Below are 22,580 nucleotides of genomic sequence, written 5' to 3'. Positions count from 1 at the left end.
TTTGACTCACCTTAGTATTCATGCAATGCAATTGATACATGCAATTCTGTATTGAGTTGGACTTTGCCATTTTGATGGGAAAATAGTGGAGATTCCAATTTCCACTACGAATTTCAGATGAATTAAATCAAAATCAAAACGCGCTCAAAAAGTAAAATCACAAATGACGCTCGTAACATATTTGTAGTAACACTTGCTGCAAAGCAGATTGAAGGGGAATCAAAAAAGATTCAATTTCTACAACAATGAGTTTGTTGTATATGTGCTCAAAATTAAAACGCCTTCAAAAAGTAAAATTTACATTGACGCGATGACGTATTTGTAGTAATATTTGCCGCAGCTAGAGCAGATTGAAGGCAAATCGAATAAAAATCAAAACGCTTTCAAAAAGTAAAAACACAATTGATGCACATTACTTACTTATGGTTACAATTGCTGCAGAGCAGATTGAAGGCAAATAAAAAAAATCCAACAATATACTATTTACAATGAGTTTGTTGTACATGCATACACTCAAAATTAAAACGCCCTCAAAAAGTAAAATCACGATTGACACAATAACTTGCATAAAATAACAATTTCTGCAAAGCGAATTGGAGGCGATTCGAAAAAAAATCCAATTCCGACAATAAATTTATTGTATTATGTGCTCAAAATTAAAACACCCTCAAAAAGTAAAATCGCATTGACGAGCATAACTTCCTTGTAGTAAATATTGCTGCTGAACAGATTGAAGGCAAATCGAAAACAATGCGATTACAAGTTGAGGTAATGATTACCTGCTCATAGGCTATTTGTACTGGGTATAACAAACGGTCAAATTTTTTCACGTGTTTTTAATTTCGTCATACCCATTTCTCAGTTATTAACAAATGAGCTTTTACAAAACTCCAAATTATTACTGAGTAATATTAGAGTACCTGTATAGGGAGAGTAGCGACAGATCGGTTCATGGAGGGCTTAGGGCCCAAAAGTGCAGCCACCCTTCTGAGCAACTTCTAACACACAAAATTTCACTGCCAGCCTACAGATTTCAATTCTAACCAAGATGGCTAAGAATGTACATAAAAGAGCGTTCTTTCGCAAAAATAAGTAAATTTATGCAAAAAGTAAACCAAATACATGCTTTCTAAACGACGGTTCGTAACAATTGTATTTGTAAATCGCTCTGGACATTCGAAATTCATAGGTTGGCTGCCCTTTTGGGCCCTAACTTTATTCGCGGAGGCATCGGTGAAGGCCTGATGGACTTTCGGAGTTTCAGATCTGTCGCTACTCTCCCTATACAGGTACTCTAAGTAATATTAGAAAAAATTTGGTAGAATATTTAAATATATGACGTCATTTTCTCTGTTTAGTGTACACGGCAGCCGGCAGCTAACTTGTGAACCACATTTTACTCAAAGTTGATTCAACTTTTATGCTCAGATACCGTTACTTATTCTTGTCCTCAACTGATTTGAGAACTTGGATAAACAACTAGAAAAATTGGCGCCAATTAGTTCAAACTGTTAAAGTTTCCCAATTATTCCTTTTTTCGAACAAAAGGAATTTTAACGGCAAATTCTGAACCAGACGCTGTGATTGGTTCAGAGCGGTTCATTCCATTTATTCCGAGTTGAACCAAATTAAGCGGGAATTTCAAATTATACCGGATATCCTGCTTAGCAGATCGTTTCCGTTTCCGGTAAAACAGTGTTGTCAGATTGGTTTGTTTGGTGAAACTGGCAACACTGTACCGGAAACGGAAGCGATTGGTTGAACAGGATATCCGGAATTATTTGAAATTCCCGCTTAATTTAGTTCAACTCGGAATAAACGGAATGAACCGCTCTGAACCAATCACAGCGTCTGGTTCAGAATTTGCCGTTAAAATTCCTTTTGTTCGAAAAAGGGAATAATTTGAAAATGCAGCAATTTTTAAATCAATTTGCGCCAATTTTTATTGTTTGTTTATCCACGTGCTCGAGTTGCAAGCAGGTTGCAAGATGGCTGTAAATTCATTTGGCAGACCGATTATGGTGAAAACAGATTCAATACAGTCCAAAAAACAGAAATTCATTCAGTATCTGAGAAAATGCCTCGCATCAGGGGAACTAAAATCACAGGTATTGTTTCTTGCTGTACATCATTTTCAGTAGTGCTCGAAGTTAATCCAATTTTGGCTGGAGCACCTGCACCTGTAACCAGTTTTATAAGTTCGCAATAATCTTTTCCTTTAGGACCAAATACTTTTTTCTGACTGGTACATTATAGGTAAATGTTAGCAATTTAAATCATTTAAAAACAGAATAGGATACTTACATGTAATGTTATATTTGTCCGATTATAGTTTCCTGAATGCGTCTTCAGTAGTAGAAACGGAAGCTGATGAATCTTCCCAGTTTACGAGAGCCCTAATGCAGGTCTCCATTCAGTTTGTTTGTATCATGCTTCAAAGGTTCTCTAGCAAATTGATGGTGAAACTTCCAGACCAAGTTTATCTTGGTTTGTGACGTCGCAGACTTCCTGTCACACTTTATTATTTAAATGGAAAACTTTTGAACATCAATTTTTGAAAACCTCTGTGATTTCTCTTCTCTTCGTGCAGGAAACTCTGTGAAAACTGTATGGAATGCTATTGATTCATTCTCCTTCCAATAAATACAATGACAGCAGAGATTTCTAAATACCGCAAACGAGATACGTGGTCTGGGTAGTTTCACCGTGTATATGCGCTGGCAAGTTTAGGGTTACTTCAAGCACTCATTACTTGTTGTAATCCTATCATGATATAGTCACACAGGTGGGTACTCAAGGTTATCAAGAACTTAGACAAACAAATCTCATTGGATGAACAGCCAAATTAATCGTGCAAATTGAAACTGAGACTGCTCCCTTGTGATTATTTTATGGAAGCCTTCATCTTGCTCTGTTAATTTTGTCTCCGCCTCTTCTCTAGAATTGCTAAAGTAAGTGGCAAAGTTTTGATAGTTTGAACCAAGCTTGCACCTCATAAATATTAAAACTCAAGTCTTTTGCTCAAACCATACCTGTAATTACAAGAGTTTTCAGTAGAATTTTCATGTCAGCATTTGCTGCGGACAGGAGCTCCATGAATTATTTATCTCCTGAGGTTTTTATATCAATCAAAAAATTAAGGCAATCTTAGTCTGCAAAATTTATGATGGATTATGATTGTGAATTCTTGTGATTTCTGCAGGTCAAAGCTGTTAATGAATTGAATGAGCTCCTCAAAAACTGTACTTCAGAGTATGTGGCATGCTTTTTCATAAATGGAGATCTTATTGAGGCTATGGCAGAGACTATGTCCTCTTGTAACCCCAAATTAATGAAGTAAGTATTTCTATATCCTTAAGTCATAATTAAGCAAAGATAGCCTGGCAAAAAATATAACAACGGTGAATTTGTAAAAATGCCTATACTTATCTTGGTTGCGGTATTTCGAAATCTCTGCTCCTATTTTATTTTTTAAAAGAAGACAGAACCATCACCATAGCCTTGACCTCATCACAGAATATTCTTTAAAAAGTTAGTTAAAATCAATGAAAAGTTACAAAATGACGTTCTGTAGTTATCTATGTAGAAAGTAAAGTATGACAAGAAGTCTGCAGCTCGGCAAACCAAGTTATGCATTTCTGCAGTTTCACCATCGATAAGCACTAATGCAAGCCAGTTGATTATAAATCACCAAAGTGTGAAACCGCATATCTCCATTGTGGTGTTTCAAAATTTCTGTCCCTGTTTCCTTTTTTAAAGAAAAACAAGCCAACTTTACACTTAGCTTGAAATTTTTTCAGGATTTTCTACATATTGAGCAGAAAAATTAAAGCAGTTTTCAAAAAATTACGTTGACTAGCTCTCCAAAGAAGAAATAAGGTGTGACAGTAAGTCTGCAATATCGCTAACGGAGGTATGTGGTTTCGCACTTTGGCCACTGCTATGGGGGACTGATGTATTGCATTATATATCTTTGTTTAACAACCAAGATGCCTTCATTAATATGATTCTTTTATGAAATTAAAATAATACTAGGTACACAAATTACGACAGAACTACAAGCTCTTTTCAAGTTTCAATATTTCTCCAGATTAAAATCAATAGCAACTTTTTTTCTTTTTTGAATTATGCCAAAAAAGTTTGTTACTCTTTCCACTTCGCAATTTTCATACCAGCTCTTTCGTGTGTTATTTATCAGTATAGTATAATTTTAATAAGCTGAGTGCATGTCCTTATCCAAAGTTGAAGAAAGAAAAAAGCTCAGGTGCTTTAAAGTTTTATGACTAGTTTTTACTGTTGCGAAAATTCCGATTAAAAAGCTGCATCTGAATGCGTCTCCACTCAATTTCCTCCGAAAGTAGGAGAGGGAAGAGGGCTTTCTTTCATCATTTCACTGACCCATTCATTTCTCTCTTTGTCAGATCAATTTTTAGCTGGTTTTGGATTATTGCTAAGTCTGAAAAGTTCCTGAAACCCACGCAAGCAAGTTGCATCGTACAAACCTGTCTCCGCATTTATAGTGTGTCTCGAGGAAATCTTCCTCCAGCAGAATCAAATCAGATCACTCAATTGGTCCTTCTGATCCTCCACAGGTAATGAAATCCAGGTATTTGTACTGAAAAAAAAAAATAATATTCCGTCAATAATATTTTCTAGAAGTGCAACTAACGACAAATGAGTATGATTCAACCTGATTTTACAAAGTTAAAGAATGCTTTGATTGCGAATCACTCAGTCTCCAAAAAGTTTATCCAAAGCCATAAGGAGTTTTCTTCTCACTACTAGAAGGCGGACCTTTCTCTCGAATTGCAGATGAATGAAAAACGGGAAAATGTCCGAGGATTGTATGGAGAAAACTGGACTTTTCTCTGTCTGCTCAATTCTTTCAACCCATTGATTTTTGTAACTGTTTACTGCAGATCAATTGTACACACATTGATGCTGCTAAATTGATTTAAGTAACTGTCTGTATTTAAAGAAGGAGTTATTGATTCCTAAAAAGGGTAGAAATTGAGGAGCTGTAAGTGCACAGATTTAACGACTCATAATATCAGCCCAACTACATCAGATTTTCTTACTACTTATTTTTTTTTTTATGATATGTTTTCTAAACAGAAAACTAAGCACTAATGAATCTTGAAATTACATAATTATAGGTGCTCTTCATAATCTAAGGCAAATTCACCGACCGTCCAAAGGTATTACATAGTTTAGTTCTCTGTTCAAAAAACAAAACATGAGAGAAAAGAAAAAAGAAGTTGAATCCATGCAAATGATGACTAATTTTTTATTACTGTGTGAAGCGTCTCCACATTTCTGTCATTGTCTAAGCACATATGGAGTTACCATAAACACTTGGGTATTGATCAATCCATAGACACGAAAGCTGCTCTTATTTTAGCCAGGGTTGTGACAGTCAGAGATTTTTTAAATTATGTTCATGTATTTACTTTGTAGAATGCTTTTAACGTTTCAAACAACAAATTTTTGATTAAAACTGTTTCAAATCATATCCTTTTTACCATTTAGCTTATCCACAAATGTTTCGGAATGTCACCAAAATGTGTGGGGGAAATCAGGAGAATGTCTGGAATTTCATTTTCTAAAGTCTGTGGCAATCCTATTTAATGCTGCAATATTATCATTACTTCTATCATGTTAACATTTTTTGTCTGGGAAATTATTTCAGACTGACCGAGGAAAAAGTGAAGATATCTCACATCTGCACTAACTCTCAAAAAACACTCATGCATCTATGTAAAGTCACCTTAAAATCGACTAGGAGCGACGATGACACCCTTTTAAATTGCTGTTTTGTGACGGTCGCCGTTTTCTCCGAAGGAATTGAATCGAACAAGGTTCCAGAAAAACAAACATTAAAGGTCCTCTTATTGACCTTGAAAAAGATCAAATTTGTCCTTTCCAACCAAAATTTGAGCAAAAATAGAAAATGGCACCATGTATTTGCTCTCCTTGGAGTCCTCTTACTGAGGTATGTGTCACTCATCCTCTTAAATTATTTCTCTCTAAGGCGCAGATTGTTTCATCAATACTGGAATTATTTCACGGTTACTATTTATTCTCCATTTTACAAATCTACTTCATTAGTGCCAAAATGGACCACTATACAAGGTACGAATCAAAGGATTCTGATTGATGTTTCTTGACCAGAATTTCATGTAAAACACGATTCACACAACGAAAATTACTGAAACCAAGTCCTAACAAAGATATTAAAGTTTTTATTTCACATTGGTTACGAGGAATTTGAACTGCCCGCTCACAAGAAACTCAAAGCTCTACGTGAGTCAAATGACGCACTACAACGGTTTCAGCAATCTTCTCAGTCGAGCGATGTTCATTTCCCACCATGTGTTGTTCAAACTATAAGCAATTTGCCATAGCTGAGTCAAAGCATCAAGATTGAGGTTGCCAGATTTTTATATTGCAGAGACTGTCATGATAACGTTTTGCGTGCGATGTGAATCACGTAGGGCATTGAGTTTTCACGAGCGGGTGGTTTGAATTCACGCATCAAGAATCATTAAATATCTTCGTAACTAGTTGATATCGGTAATTTTCGTTGTGCGCAACGTGTTCTACGTGAAAATTTGGTAGAGACACATGTATCAGAATGCTGAAATTTGTACCTTGTCTAGTGGTCCATTGTACCCTCATCTATATCCTGAGGTAGTTCAGTGTGTAATGAAATTGAATTTTTTCAAGATGCTTTTCCATTCATGGAAGTACTGAAATAGCTCTGTCCCTACGATTATGGCTGAATATCATGTTTTAAATGACCCAGATCCAGCTCCTGTTAGTTTTATGAAATATCTTGATTTTTATATATCTCTTCCTTTTAAAGCTACCATCAGTTGACTTGGATTTGAAAGCAGCCGAATTTTTGAGCTAAAAAAAGATTTAGAGGGGTGTTTTCAGTTTCTTCTGGGAATTGGACTGGACTGAAAAGAAATTCTGTTCCAAAATAAAACGGTTCTGTTGGACTTTCAACCACCCAGAGAATGTAGGTAATTTGTTAGTGGTACTTACAATTTCTAATCCATTTTCAGTACCAAGTGAGTTGAGTCCCTGCTAATTATTCCAGATTTTTTTGACTCAAAAAGAAGAGAAATTTGATTTTGAAGCCTCCCAAATGTGGATCTATTTGAAACGATAATTTTGACGGTTTGTAGTGATGTAGGCAGGCGAAGAACTCCAATTTTGCTTTTTGGCTGAAGCCCAGCAAAAGACATGGCCAAGTTATGGCACTGCAATCGTCAACCTCTGGTTGGTCAGATTTCAATCAGCTTTTTCTTCCTTTAGAAATATGTGACATTTTGAAACCTTTGAATAGACTTTAGTTTTTTCATGAAATTTTATGTTTGGAACAACGGTCAGATACTCTGCAGAAATGTTATGCCTCTGGCCCATTGTGTCGATGAGTTCGTAGTCAGCAATGACGCTACTTCAGCAGATATGCTGTGAATCTTAAGATAAACAGTAAAAAAATTAAATTCAAAATTGCTTACACACCTGTTTTCCCATTTTCAATTTTTATTTTATAAGGGCCGTTCAAGTATCATGTAGCGCACTCAAGGGGAGGGGGGTCAAGCCCAGCGTTACGTATAAAATCTGAGCTGGATGAAGTAAAAAAACTTTGAAAAATATGTGCTAAAAATTGAAAATCCTGCCCATCGCAACTGAATAATTTTGGTGCATGACCCAGCCTACGCAATGCGCGTCGCATTTACTCACTCCGTCCTCTATCCCCACTCCATCAGTCTCCACTCCAGTCCCCAGTCCATGTCTGAATTTCTTTAAAATGGGGCTGCTTTAAATGGTAGGGCTGCGTTACAGGCACGTTACAAGGGGGGGGCAGGGGGGTTAAAAAACCTGAAAGTGTTTTACGCAATACTTGAATGACCCCTCAAATACCTAATTCTCTCTCCGTTTTTGCAGGAAGCCTGAAGTGTTTAGCAACTCAGCTGACAATAGGACGCAGTTTTTGATCTCGATACATGAAATCATAAGTTCTTTTCTAATTCCCTTCTTATTATCGGTAAGATTAGTTTTACAACATGTTTTTATTATCCTTTCAACAAACGATATGAATTCAATTGTTGAGTTTGGACTTTAAGAAACGAACAAAATTGTCAAAATTAATGAACTAAAAATGGCTTCTTTTTTTTCAAGTAAAATTCTGTCTGGGAAAAAAAAATTTGCATCAAAATTCTGTTTAATTTTGAAAATTATTCATATTGATGCTAGACAGTAATGAATCTGCTAAATATGCAACATGAAAAACTGAAATTTTATGCAAAACTTTTCTCTGGATTTACTGAAAAAAGTGGTTCAAAATTTGTAAAAGTGTAAAGTAGCATTTTTGCGCCCTAAAGTATAAAAAAAGGTTCCCAACCTTGCTAGTTCAATAGTTTTTTAAGAGTTTTTTCTTTAAAATTTACGAATCATTCAAGTTTTTTTGACACTATTTAGTTAATCATTTGTCAAACATTCTATCCTACAAATTGAAAGGTCGCATGAAAAACCTTCTGAGCACAATTATTAATTTCAAATATGGTGTGTAATTCTGTATTCAGTTAGTTTGGCATCTCATTATTGAGATTTCACACATTTATTTACGGCAAAAGAGATAAAAATGAAGTGAATTGACCACAGAAATATTTAAAACCTTGTTCCTGAAATTGAGTTTAAAATTAGGATATTTTCAAACCAGGGTGCATCACCTTTTAGCCATTTATGTGTTTATTTAAGATAGGTATGTACGCACTAATGAAGGATATAAATTTTCATTGACAGTTTAGAAAAAATTGATTCAGTATGAAGTCTTTTTGAATGAAACTGAGCTCAAAGAATACATTGAAAAAACCGAGCACAGTACATTTCCTTCGATATCTAAGTTCAAAGTTATTCTGTGTCATACGCTTATGTGTGATTTTTCAACTTATAATTTATTTTTCACCAAATCAAGAGGATGTCACTTGACACCTTTATCCATGACACTCCACAGCACAGAAATGAAATAATTTTATTCTGTGTTCTCTAGCAATGTATCAAGTGTAAGTCAAGTCTTTTCTTTCGCAGATATCTCGAGAATCCAAAATGAATGAAAAACTTAACCTTGCAGCTCTTACCTTGATCAATGAATGGCTAAAACTGGAGAAGTATGTGGGAAACAAAAAACCCCTTTATGTGCAAATAGCTGAGAGTGGTCTGTTTTATTCTCTGACTGTCTTTAGATTTCAATCTGAGTAAGTCAAGAATTTCTTAGAAGTAGCATTAATGCATTTTATAAGTAGCTTGTAATTTTTTTCTCTTTTTTTGCATCGTATTTATGATACCTATATCATATGAAAAATGAAAAAAGTATATCCCGAATAAATTTTACGCTGCACAGAGAGAAGAAATAATGTAGTAACAAATTCTGATTTTCACTCTGTGATGGAAGCGGGCACAGAATGACATTAATATTCCTGCAAAATCTGCAATTCAAAGTATGAATAACAGAACATACCATCCGTTGTTTTGATGTACTTCAGCCCCAAATATTGTTTTAAACACTTTTGAAAGTACGGCTTTTTTTCCATTAACCCCACCACTTTTGAGAAATTCATGAGAAAAATGTCTGTACACTTCTTACGTTATCTACCACTTTTCCAGGGCGCTTGAAATGCAAACAGCTCCTTTTTCCCATTCTTTGTATACTGTCATGTGAAAACGTCTAGCAAGGAGAAAATAAAATGCCAAAATCTTTTAAAACACAAGACTTACAACGAGAGTTTGTGATGCCTTAAATGATTGAATTCAACTGAAACCATTCTATTAACATCAGTTGTTGCCTAATTTTCTCTGATATTTTATTTTTCAAACAGATAACTAAGCAACATTGAAACCTCAAACGTTGAGAGTACCCTCTTGATAATCTTGGGTAAATTCATAGAGTGTAAAGGAGTTAAGTAGTTCAATACTCTGTTAAAAAATAATCCATGAGAGAAAATTAAGAAATTGATGGCTTAAGAGGAAAATCACTTATCTTCATTGCAGTTTCACAAAATTTCTGTCCCTATTTTAGTTTTTCGAAGAGCATAATGCCGACTTTGTGGCCTAAAATTTTTACAGGATATCCTGCTAAAAAAGTAGACAAATCAAAGACATTCTCAACAAATTTTGTCAACTACTATTTCAAAGAAAAAATAAAGTATGACAGGAAGTCTACAATGTCGCAAATAAAGATACGTCGTTTTGCTTTTTGACCATCAAAATGTGAAATCCAGTTGGGCTAATTTTTGGCGAATCCATCAAATAGTCCTGGAATATCCTTAAATCTTGGGAACTTACCAAAACTTTCCTGAATTTTGCGTTATCAGATTATTTTGTGTATGATTAATTAGACCTCTGAAATGTCAAATATCCATATCCTTGTAGCATATTTTTGCCCAACTGTGTGTAGATAGCAGAGATTGAAGGTTAATGGATTTAATTTTGAAGATACTCTCCTAAGCTACTAAAATTTTGTTTTCTGGAATTCCTTGAGATATCATTTTGAATCCTTGATTTTAGATTGATAAGCTTTTATGAGCCTGATATTTTATTAGGTGTAACTCATCGCAATACAAAAATGAAATAAAACTATGGTAATCTGCACCGATGCTGCAAAATTTTTAAGTGGAAGACTTGAAATTAATGTCATCACTTCTTCAACCTTCTCAATTTTGTGATGTGCTTTTTTCAGTCAAGGTAGCGAGCTGCAGTCTACAATAAATTCAATCCTGGTCCAAGTTATAATGTCAGCAAGCCAAAATGAACTACGAATCGACTCTGAGAATGATGACTGTTGCAAGCTCCTTCAACATACTCTTACGTCAGGTTTTGACGCTCTGTCAAGTAAAATATCTGCCTGGCCGCAAGTTTTTCTCCAGTTTCCGAAAACCTCTGTTGCAGAATTATCGGCGGTTTTGCTGTTCTTTGGTGTAAATCATTACTTCTACAGCAGGTAATTTAGTTTATCCCTTATATTTTTCAACCATGCACTGATAAATTTTAAAAAATAGTGCTCGTCAAATAGATTGTAGGGATACAGAATTGTATGAGAATAACGAACTTGCAAGGGAATAAAATATTTAAAAAATTTAGTGTATTCACTAGCACTTTAAATTTATTTATTGGAATAGGTTTCGAAGCACATTAGGCTTTAAAACTCGATTCAAAAAATAAAGTTTAAGTTCAAGTTACTACGCTAAAAATTTAATTAATTTTAACTTGTCCCAACCCTGTTCATGGGCAATGAATGCACAAGAAAATTTGATCGCCTCACATGAGTATGTTTAAGAAATTATTTTTAACATTTCCATCATAAGCAAACATGTCTCGAAATGCTTTAGTTTGTACCTTGTCTAATAGTTATTTGCCAACTGTAATCGGTTTTTACTTCTTATCTTTTCCTGATTTTTAATTTATATTCTATTATCACGTAGATAACCATGAGAGGGAGACAAGAATGAAAGATGAAAACAGAAGAATGTGGTTCCCGTCATGGCATATCACTAAAATTTTATCGTCAGCAGTTTTTTGTCATAATGACACGTTGAACTTGCAAGGAAAAATCGACAAAATAAAGCTGCTTTAGACGTAGTTGTACTTGAGACCTTGAAAAAGCTGTAGTTTTTCTCAGTTAGATTTTCTTTTTTTTTAACAGCTGCAGTGTTGTATCGAAAGTTTTCTCCAGCATCTGTCATTGTCTCACAGCTATTCCGACGGAGTTTTCTTTGAATCTCTTCAAACTGCTTTGGTTTAATTTTGCCGTAAGTTAGACTTCATTGTCTTTAGGATTAGAATTTTTTTCTCTGCTTTTTTACACCTAATCTGCTAAAATTTACTCTCACAACAAATTTTCCATGGAGAAACTCTTTTACAATATGCATGTAAGGGACTTTGAGCAGACTTTTAAGAGATCCTTAAAAAACTTTTAATATTTGCACAACGTGTGCGAAGAGTGTTCGAAGAGCAAAGCCTACTGTTAAATCTCAAATGACTGTCAGGTAATTTCATCAGGTCAAAGAAAAATCAGGGAATTTTATGAAAAAGACTGGAAATCTAACAATTCTTGGAACTTAAAATTAGAGTTGGGCCGAAATGGATTTTTAGCGCCACCCGGATACGGATCTCGATTTTTTGTATCAGGCTGGAGCCAGACACCGGAGACTTCGCCAAGGTATCTGGCCAGGACCGGATCCGGCTAGTGCTTTTTTGCATGAGAAAAATCTCCCAATTTCGCGGTTGGGATGAGAGGCAAACTGTGTATTACACCATCAAGACCGTCATCCACGATATATGTGCCTTTGCACTAGCAACCCTCAAATTTTTAATGATATGCTATGAGTTGGCCCGCTAAAACGAATACTAAAAAAAAGACCTGGCAGATAAGCAGCATGGCTTTCATTGGCTTCATGGTGTGAAGGACCAGACGAATCTGATGTGCAGAAAGAGAGATATTATTAAAATAGTGCCTAAACAAGACCTAAGTAGAAAACAGCGCTTTGATGCTGCAATAACAAGCTGCGTACTGCAACATTACAATAATTGTGGAGTTACACTCGGACTAAAAACGTCACCAACAGAGAACTTATGCACATGTTGGTGGCATTGTTTTTTTTTTTCCTCTTTCCCCTGCATCTTCATCTTTGAAAGTGAAACACGCGGACTTTCGGAATTGAGGATCATGTTGCAATTGTGAAAATGTGCGGGAAACATCCTTAATTCCGGTGATAACAGGTTTCGCGAAGTTAAAAAAATTACAATGACTACTCTAAGTGTGCCAAAAAATGACAAAGTATCATCAAAAATTTCTCGTAATTTTCACGGCCGTAAAAGCAGTATCCGGCGGGTCCAAAAACAGGATATCGCAATTATCTGGCCAGGTATGGATACTCGCAAAAATCGTATCCGGCCGGATAATCGCCGGATACCCGACCCAACTTTACTTGAAATCTGAAAAAGCATCAGCGCTGTCTGCGCAATCAGACTGAGTTCAGTGCTAGAAGTTATATGTACTGAACGGTGGATAGAAGAATGGTTTCATCAAGGAATTGAAATTTTGATTAATTTAATGATTAATACCTTTAGAAAAAGGGTCTAGTTTCTGTCATTTACAGGAATAGGAATCCCAAAAATTGTTTATTTTGAGTTCTATGCATGTACGGTACGGTGTGAAAAGCAAGGAAATATTGAGTATTTTGGACTGGGAAACCCTGAGAAAGACGGGGAATTTTTTTCTGCCAAGGCCGTCAACACCCTCTTAGTAGGATTTTCTGCTTTAGACTGTTTAAATAAGTCTGTCTTTTAAGCAAGTTTTCTGTTAAAGTCTTAAATACTTTTAATAATTCTTTCTCCAGTCTTGAATTAATTTCAACCCACTTTTGGAACATTTAAAAGCCTTGGCATTGGTTGCGTCACTCTTTATTTGTTTTTACTAGCTCATTTGTTTTTTATTTTTCAAATTAGATAATGTTCATGAACTGCAAGGATAAGTCAAGAATAAGAAAATTGCCAGAGGCTAAATCAGCAGTGATTTCATTTGTAGAGAAGAATGAAGAACACTTTGAGTCAATATTTCTGCCTCATCATGCTGTCTTGGTGTGGGCCTTTCAGTGTGATATTCCTTATCTTCAAGAAAAAGTGGTGGGTTTTTTCTATAGAAAATTTGAGGTTCAATTCCTCAAAGCCTGACTTTTCTTTATTTTAATCAGCCGACCTCCTCTTTTCACTCTGAATAAAAAGAAAAAATCACCATACTTTTGGTATTTCATATCAGTTTGAAAATGACCCATCTCCATTAAAAGAAATCTACAGGAAGCAATATAACCTGCATGATCTTCAGAAGAATCATGGTGGTAAATTTTTTTTGGAGTTTGGAAACTAGTAGAATCTCTTGACGTCATGTATGACTGGTTCCTACTTGAAAATAATGAGAGATTTGAATCTGGAAAAAAAGAGAGCTTCAAAGTGAAGACTTGCATTGTTTTTCAACTGTTTGATTGCCATCCGTATGTTTTTTATCTCCTCTAGAGAAAATTATCAGAAATTCCGAAAATTTGACCAGACCTACGTTGAGTGAATTAACCTCAGGGCATTCAATGAAAACAGCTTAAACCTTTAAAATCATTCTATTTTGGAGGTATATCCTGTTTGTGAAATTATTTAATTATGTAGTTCAACCAACTCTTGTCTCAATACAGGCGGTACAGTGCCATTCTTTAAAGAGCACATCGTAGGTGAAATCATGTATCACGTTATTCTTGTTTGCGGTGTCTTAAAATCTCCACTCCTATTTTATTACATCAAACGAAAGCAAATCAGCATCATGCCTCTAAGTTTTAACAAAATTTGCTTCGCACAAAGAAGGAAAATCACAGAAGTTTTCAAGAATTGACGTCTAGGAGATCTGTATTTAAAAGATAAGAGTATGAAAGGGAATCTGCAACGTTGCAGACTGAGATTCGGGGTTTGGAAGTTTAACCGTTGAAATGTTTTTCTGCTAAAAAATTAAGATTACAAAAACCTGGGATGGACCGTTATGCCTTTTCAAACTAATCATTCAATTGTATTTTTTGTTTGTTTATGTCAATTTATACTTGCAGGTGGACAGTTGGTTGCTGAATTTGAAGAGAACTTCTTTTCTAACCCTCCAAAATCTTTGTCTGGTCTCCCAAAAAGCTGCTAATTGTGTTTTGGTTAGTATATCTTCTTAAAACTGCACGGCAGCCAAAGGAACCGTTTAATGAGTAACATCTCATAGCTTCAGTTTGTTTTTTTGACAAAAGTTTAAAGCTGTAAGTTAAATTCCAAAAAATGGCACTTTTCACACCCAATTTTCTCAAGATTGGCACACACTAAGTTTGATTTCAAGAAGTCATCTTATTCAGAAAATCGTGAGTAACATCGTATCATAAAATAGCAAAATTTAGCAGGCACTGAATTCCTTGAAATTTTGTATGCAGTCTTTTATCAGGGAAAGTTGTCTTAAAAATAGCTACTATATTTACCTAGTTTTCAAGATTTTTTGTAAAACAATGAAAAGTGTGTGTTTTAGTACAATGCTGCGCCACGAAAAGGACTTTAAAGTTTTTCTTCTGTAAAACTTAAAAATTTCAGTCAATTAAAGACAATCGGAGAAAATTCTAAATTTTACTAGGTAAGATAAATAAAAAAAATTTAGACAGTTTGAAGAAAGTTAGTAAAATATGGACACTTGCAAAAAAATTAGGAAGGGATTTTTCATAAAAACTAAAAAACTTGCCAGAAAATTGGGAATACTGTAAAACATCCTGAAAGATTGAGAGGGGATTCTTAAGACTCCAAAATTAGGAGGATTCTCAAAACTTTGCCAGTTTTTTGGAAGGACTAGAAATATCATGAAAATTTTCTCAAAATCTCAAAAAAAGCACAGCAAATTTAAACAATTTATAAAGAAAAGAAGATAAAATTCCATAGCTCTCTTGCTTTGTGAGAGGATCCCATAATATTTTGTGTAGTCCAGACCCCATTAGTCCCTTCTCTTTTTGAGGATACCCAGACCTTTTAAATCAGAAACTTCAGTTCCGGAGAATGTCAACATATGTAGAATACATGCTAGACAACAGTGTCAAGTGTGGTCTAGCGTGTATACTACACATGCGGGTGGATTTCAGCTAATGGGAGAAAATGGTCCTGAAAAAAATTTGATAATTGATTTGGCCATATCAAGCTAAAGACTAATTTTCTGTTATCTTAGAGCTCCATACTACAGGATTTAATTACCTGCATCGCAATATCTTTACGATTATTTTTCTTTACCAAGCCTGGCATGTCAGTTTGGTTTGGACATGTCAGGTTTGGTGACGTCACCAAACCTGACATTTTGCTGTTATTAATTTTTCCTGCCAATTCACAATAACAAAATCAAACGAATCATTAAGATTGGGTCAAGACGCCACCTGTAAATGTAAGAAAAAAATATTCGTTCACATTATCCTTGCATATTCCACCAAAAGTTTTGATGGAAAACAGCGTCACCAAACTGACATTGAATAAGTGAGACACTCCAAAAACCATGGAAAAAACTGAAACAATGCTGAAATTGGAAGAAATATGTGGAATTATCAAGTACACGTCTGTTCGTTCTCCACTTTTGCTCTCAGTCATGCCTTAATCCGCACACAAGCGCTTTCTCTTGAGTGGCCACAAACTAAAACACATAGCGTCACCAAACTGACATAATATTGAGTTACACGCTTCAAGTCTCAAATTAAATGGAGTAATATAGTTTTCAGGAGTTTCAATGCATATCATATAAAATCATATACATTCAAGACTTTAAAAAAAATTAGACAAAGCTTGCAAAAGGTCCCGGTTTATTTATATAACGACTTGATACACTGACTACCTCCGAGTTACACATCACCAAACTGACATTTTCACTGTTTAGCACGCTGAGAAAAAGGTTTAGAGTTATTCACATCTCATGAAGAATTTTTTCAGGGTTGGTGTGGCCTGCTTCTACGCAAAAAACTAAACATTGAGAGAAAATACTATAATTGAAAGTTTTGAGCAACCAGTTGTCTTTCCCATATTTTATCCTAATAGCTGAAATCCACCCATTCCAACCAAAATTCATCTGAATTGAGACTTGAGATTGTAATCGTAGATTTTTCTGCCTTTAGAATGCCCTATGTGATACCAAAAATGCCACTGCTGCCAAACGAGCTGTTCAAATCTTCTACCATCTTGTCCAGAAAAATCAAGATTATCACACGATTTTGTGGAAAAGAGCCTTTCTGGTTTTTGCATCAGAGCCATCTACAGGTATTGTATCCCTACAAGTAGTGTTTTAATATAGGGGCTCCAAGTAATGAATCCTCTATCTGCCAGACGAACGTACATTTAATTGGTTTTTTTTTGGAAGTGGCAAGTTTGAATGAAAAAATTGAAGGAAGGAAAGAAGAAAGGTACTGTTGAGGGGAGCAATGCTTCAAATTAGTGGGGAGGGCAGCGAAGATTTCTAATTACGCCACTGCCTTTTAATAACCACTGCACTATATATCCTTCTCTGCATTTTCATTTCTTTTCTTTTTTTTTTTCAGAGACAAATGTCTATTACATCGTCAGTCTTCTCAGACTTTGCCCTCCCGTAAAAATGGATCTTGTAATGAAACAAAGCCTTTTCTCTTCGCTCCTCTCGTTTTGGGAAAAGTGGGAGCAGAGAGAAAGCACCAGTCGAAAAAACTACGTGATTATTTCGAAAATAATTCAACTCATGAGCACACTGCTCTTCTATGAAGGTAATCAAACTAATATACCGCCAATCTGCTGTACTTTTCGTTTCAACTGATCTCCGATAATTCAGTTAATTGCATCGATGAAAGTAATTTTGAAGTTCATATTTTTCATAATGAAAGCATCGCGCTTTACTAGAAAAAACAACAATTTTAACTATTAACTTGAGGTAATGGAACAAGGTGGAGAAATGGTGCTGGGTCCAAACCATTTCCGGGGAACTTAATGGTTAACTATGCTTCGCTAAAGTTTAGCCACTCATTATCTTCACGAAAAAATGCGGCAAAGTTCTCTGGGAAGTTATAAATGTCGTTTCTGCATTAAATGAAAGAATTGTATCCTGTAATAAATTAAATGCCATTTAATTAATAAAAAACAACAAGGAAGTAAAAGTCTACTCTTTTTTTTAAGTACTAAGTTCAGTAATTTGAGTGAGAAATTCTAATTTTTTAAAATTTTTCGAATTTCGTCAATTGGAGGTACTGAAAAAGTACTGAATTTTTCTGTTAGGGAGGTACTGAATTTCTTTGGAATGTACCAAAAAAGTACTGATTTTTGGCCAACCTGTTTTAGTAGACACCCTGGTCATGATAACTATTTAGAGACACAAGCATTTTATTAAATCGCAGTCATGTTCACTTAATCAACTCGTTTTTCGATTTCCTTCTCTTTGTTTCACTCTTCACTCCTACCCTCATCCTTTAAGAGTCACTTCCTCTGGTTATTGCCACTGATCCCAAGTTTTTAAGTCGATTAGAAGTGAATTTGCAGAGCCCTGACGTTTGCGTCCGCTACCACTCTTCTAACCTCTTTCTATCAGTTTTGAAGTTCTTACCACCAAATCATCAGGTATCCCACCTCTCACATTTCTCTCAATTTTAATCTGTGGAAATTTTACAGTTACTCTGTTTGACAAATTGATGACACAAGGTTTTTTGCCCCTGCCTAGAGGTGGACTCAGACTTCACATTAAATTTTCTTCAGATTCCGTTGTTTTAACTGCAACTTTTCAACTGCCATATCTTTAGTTTCGCTTGATAACTATGGGCATTTTTTGTACCAAAATGTTTGCATATGACTCCTTTGAACAGTCGCACTAATAACTTAATTTTGAATGTATTAGTACCGAGGTTTTCTTTCCAGTTGATAGCCTTATCTTTGTAACTAAATTGATAAACAAATGCCTCCAGCCCCCTGGACTGTAAATATGAAAGAGTTAAAGTATCTTTAACTGTAACGCAATGCAGTCTGGGTGCAATCGCTGTATCGCTGAAAAATCAAAAGCTCAGTCTCCAGGCCAATCAATAAGGAATTTTTGTGAGGAGAATCATTTTTCTAAGTCATAAAATAAAGTCAAATTGTTTCCAATTTGCAACTGATTTCAATGTAACGGTATCGATGGCTAATTGGAAACAGTACTTAAGACCATATTTTTGGATTTTGGAAGATGATTTTTGGCACGAACATTTTTCAGTGATGGGTCTAGAGAATAAAATTTTGATTTTTTCAAAATAATCTAGCTAATAGCGAGAATTTTGAATACACTCATTGTACCCAGAATGCATTGACCCTAAGCCAAGAATTTGGCATAACTTCTCCCTTTAGCAATAGGTATGCAGTGGTTAGCAAAAGGGATCCAAGTGGCATCAACGTATAATTTAAGAAAATATTAAAGTAATTTAATAAAATATAAACGTATAATTTAATAAAAAATCAACGCATAATTTACTTAGACTGGAGATTGCTCGTTCAGATTCTGTTAAAAATTTCAGGGATTTCAAGCTATGATTTTTGTGCATGAAAATCTGTATTACCTACCTTATCTTGCCTTAATTTACATACTCAAACATCGATCTCTAATTTCACTTAGATGGAGCCAAAGATGAATGTAAGTCCCAACTGCATTCTGGAAAACAGCGCGGATGCCTCAATGGAATTGGTATCTGTGAGTGTCAATCTGATGACGTTCATTCTCAAACCTGAAACTGAAAATTGTCTGGCACTGAAGGACGAATTGTCTTTTGACTTCTTGCGGACAGCCCTTCTTCATTTCTTATATCTCTTCATGAAGGTAAATATTCATCTACTGTGAAACTCCTAAACCAAGTATCTCGGTTTCTGATGTTGCAGACTTCCTTGTCATACTTTATTTTCAAAATTTAGGGAATGATGTTGATTTTTTTCTCCTTTGAAAAAATAAAATGAGAGGGGAGATTTTGAATTGCTGCACACAAGATGGTTTGGGAGTTTCACCATTGTTATGTTCCTATTTTGGTCTCAATTTTTCGTTCAGAGCAGATTATTGGTTGGAAAACTACTGAGCATCAGTTTTAAAAACTTTCATGATTTTTCCTCTCTGTGCGCAAAAAATTCTGTGAAAATTCAAGGAATGATGTTGATTTATTCTCCTTCAAAAAAATTAAATGAGAGCCCAGATTTTAAAACATTTCAAATTTGGGAGTTCCTCTTGTTATGAATCTGTTTTGGTCTCGATTTTTCATTAAAAAGCAGGATTTTTTGTTAAAGAAAACATTCAGTTTTACAGTACCAATGTTCTTTTTGCTTTTAATAGGAATGATGTCTCTTGTCAAGTAAAGGATATTTTTGTATGCCAGAAATTTTCTTGTAACTGCTTTTAAAGGCAACTTTTTTACTTTTTTTAATGGATTCTAGGATTTTTTCATGGGCAATTTTAGTTTTCGATGTTTTTCCCCCTTCTCCTGAATCATCAGCTGTAAATGCTGGTAAGCATTGTTGTAATGTTCTTCATTATGATTAAATAATATTTCTCATTTCAGTATGATAACAGTACGATGCAAGCAATTTTCAAATGCTTTGAGCTGATTTTGGATCGGAGTAAGAGGCTTAACTCTCGCAAGATGCATGCTCATTTTGTCACGCATTCTGCATTTCCCGAAGCAGTTTTTTTCTACCTCAAAATAACGGATGATCTCAAGGAACTGTTTAGCAAAAATTTTCTAGATTTTTTGGCCGATTGGTTCACAAGTGTTTATGCAGGTGCGTATCAAGATCAATCATCTAGATAAACTAAAGCTTTCAAACTGCTTGAGCAAGTTTTAAGTATGTTTCATGAGGGTGTCTACTAGCGGTAATAACCAGAAAAAACGGAAAATATCCGAAACTTTTTTTTAAGAGAACTAAACTACCCAGCTTTATAAACTCTGTGAATTCATCCCAGCTTATGAGAATTAAATTCACAAAATTTCAAGTTTTAGTTTTGCCCAGTTTTCTGTTTTGGATATAAAGCGTTAGAAAAAAATTGGCAACATCTCATGTAGTTGGGCTGATGCTGATCAAATTAGTCCACGTGAAACTGAAAAGCAATTATATCTAAGTTTTCTCAGCAATATTATTCTGTGAAATTTTATTTTCATTCCTCTCCATTCCAGATCAGCTTGTAAGACATGTACTCATCAGCCAACGGAGAACTCAAGCTCCTCTTATATCAAGACTCTACCGCGCTATTTTAAACACGAGCGCAAAACTTCTCTCATTCCTGACTGAACATGAAACAAATGAAGAAATATCTCCCATACTGCAGAGTCTGGAATCGCTCATAGATGTGGTACGTAAGCCTAATTTTCACATCATATTTTCCCGTTTATTTTGAAGCAAGATTGTACCTTTTGCTCAGAAAATTAGAAACATAATGGACCTACTGTCAGCGGCGATTCTTGTAAATTGGTAATACTGTTTTTTCTCCATGCCCAGTGTATGTCTAACGGACGATACTGGGAGGTATCAGAATGGATTATCATAACTTGTGTAGCTTTCTTTTTTTTATGTGATTTTTCTATTCATTGTACCTAATTGAAGAATAATAATAAATAAAAAAAAAAAAAAAAAACTCTGTTTTTTCTCCATTGAAAGGAATGTAAAATAATCGATTCCTAGTGAGGCAGCCTGTCTCACCATGGCCTCAAGAAAAATCGATATATTCGATGGTTTCAAATGGAGGATAAATAGTGGTGCTAACTTTTAAAATCGCCCTTGCCTGCTGTTGAAAAAAATTATTGAAAATCAAGAAAAGCACAGTGTCTATCCTATGGTGATGTCATAAAAAGCTCTGACCTTTTTTCAGATCAAAAATGCTTCACAAACATAAGGCCTGGACTATTTAAAAATTTGGAATGATTTTAAGAATTTAATTTTTAATTTCTAAATTTTAAGAGCAATTCACAATACCAACAATTGAATCTCTTAGTTCGAAAATGGCCCGTCTTGGAAAAATTAAATTTTTCCAAAGACAATAAAAACTGTGTAACAACTAGAAAAGGAGTGTCTCTATGGAAATCAAATGAACATCGTAAAAAACCTGAATCGGGTCTTTTTCGAACTTGAAGATTCAATTGATCATTTGAAAAATTTCTGACTACATTTAAATCTACAAGTCAAATTCGTGTCATAGCATGGCTCATTAAAAGTATTTCTTTGAGGAAGATTTGCTCTACATGATAATGGAGGTAGAACTCTCTTGGTCCATTGAATGTAATGCAGAGCTTCGATTTTGGAAAACATTTTCCTCGGGCTGCAAAAACTAAGAATTACAATTCTTATCGGTTGAGTTGAATTGCAGGTGCATTCAAGACGGAAAGTCAAGGAACATAGAAAAAGAAGGAAATAAAAATATCAAAAAACGTATATTACGAGAATGAACATCTTTTTGCAGTATAATGTAGTTTTTAAAATTTAGCGACTTATAAAGAAAGATCCATACATAAAAGTTAGAAAATCATTCTTCTGGAGTACGCAAAGCACCTATAAAAATTTGGCATAGAGGAGAGACATCTCTTCAATATTCTCCTTCATTATCGCACCTTTGAAAGATTCAACTTATAGTGAGCCACATTCACTTCTATTCACCTAATGTTTTTTTATAATTTTTGTTGCAGTTGATCAGCATGAAGTACATCATCCCACCAGAAACGATCAACTCTCTCAAGGGTAAAAAACTGATCTTTCAGCAAAGGAGTGCCTTATCATCAAAGAAAAGTTAAATCTAAGTTAGGATTTTAAACATTGCATTTATAGCTCAGATTTTAAGATGCTTATAAATATAACAAATCTCCAAATTTTAAGAAAAAATTATATCACCATCAATTGAACAATTTGAGCAATTTCTGACTGAATTTAAATCTATTAGATGAATTCTTGTCATGACATGGCTTGTTAAAAGCATCTCTTCAATTAGGTAATTTTAATTCAGTATTTCTAATTTCACATTTTGATGA

General features: G+C 34.8%; 1 protein-coding gene across 1 annotated transcript; it reads left to right on the top strand.

Moving 5' to 3' along the window:
* The first annotated feature begins 1,898 nt into the window (after window positions 1-1,898).
* Window positions 1,899-22,381, top strand: LOC109037235 (uncharacterized). Its single transcript, XM_019051801.2, has 17 exons — window positions 1,899-2,108; window positions 3,203-3,336; window positions 4,422-4,592; window positions 5,690-5,992; window positions 7,960-8,059; window positions 9,103-9,269; window positions 10,751-11,011; window positions 11,714-11,819; window positions 13,519-13,695; window positions 14,655-14,747; window positions 16,716-16,857; window positions 17,136-17,333; window positions 18,035-18,177; window positions 19,199-19,399; window positions 20,127-20,346; window positions 20,739-20,914; window positions 22,242-22,381. The coding sequence occupies exons 1-17, from the start codon at window positions 1,989-1,991 to the stop codon at window positions 22,344-22,346; spliced, it is 2,817 nt and encodes a 938-aa protein (XP_018907346.2). The 5' UTR covers window positions 1,899-1,988; the 3' UTR covers window positions 22,347-22,381.
* Window positions 22,382-22,580: the final 199 nt, after the last annotated feature.

Source organism: Bemisia tabaci, chromosome 8 (assembly GCF_918797505.1).
Source record: "Bemisia tabaci chromosome 8, PGI_BMITA_v3".
NCBI classification, from domain to species: domain Eukaryota; kingdom Metazoa; phylum Arthropoda; class Insecta; order Hemiptera; family Aleyrodidae; genus Bemisia; species Bemisia tabaci.
This window is presented reverse-complemented; position numbering and strand designations above follow the sequence as displayed.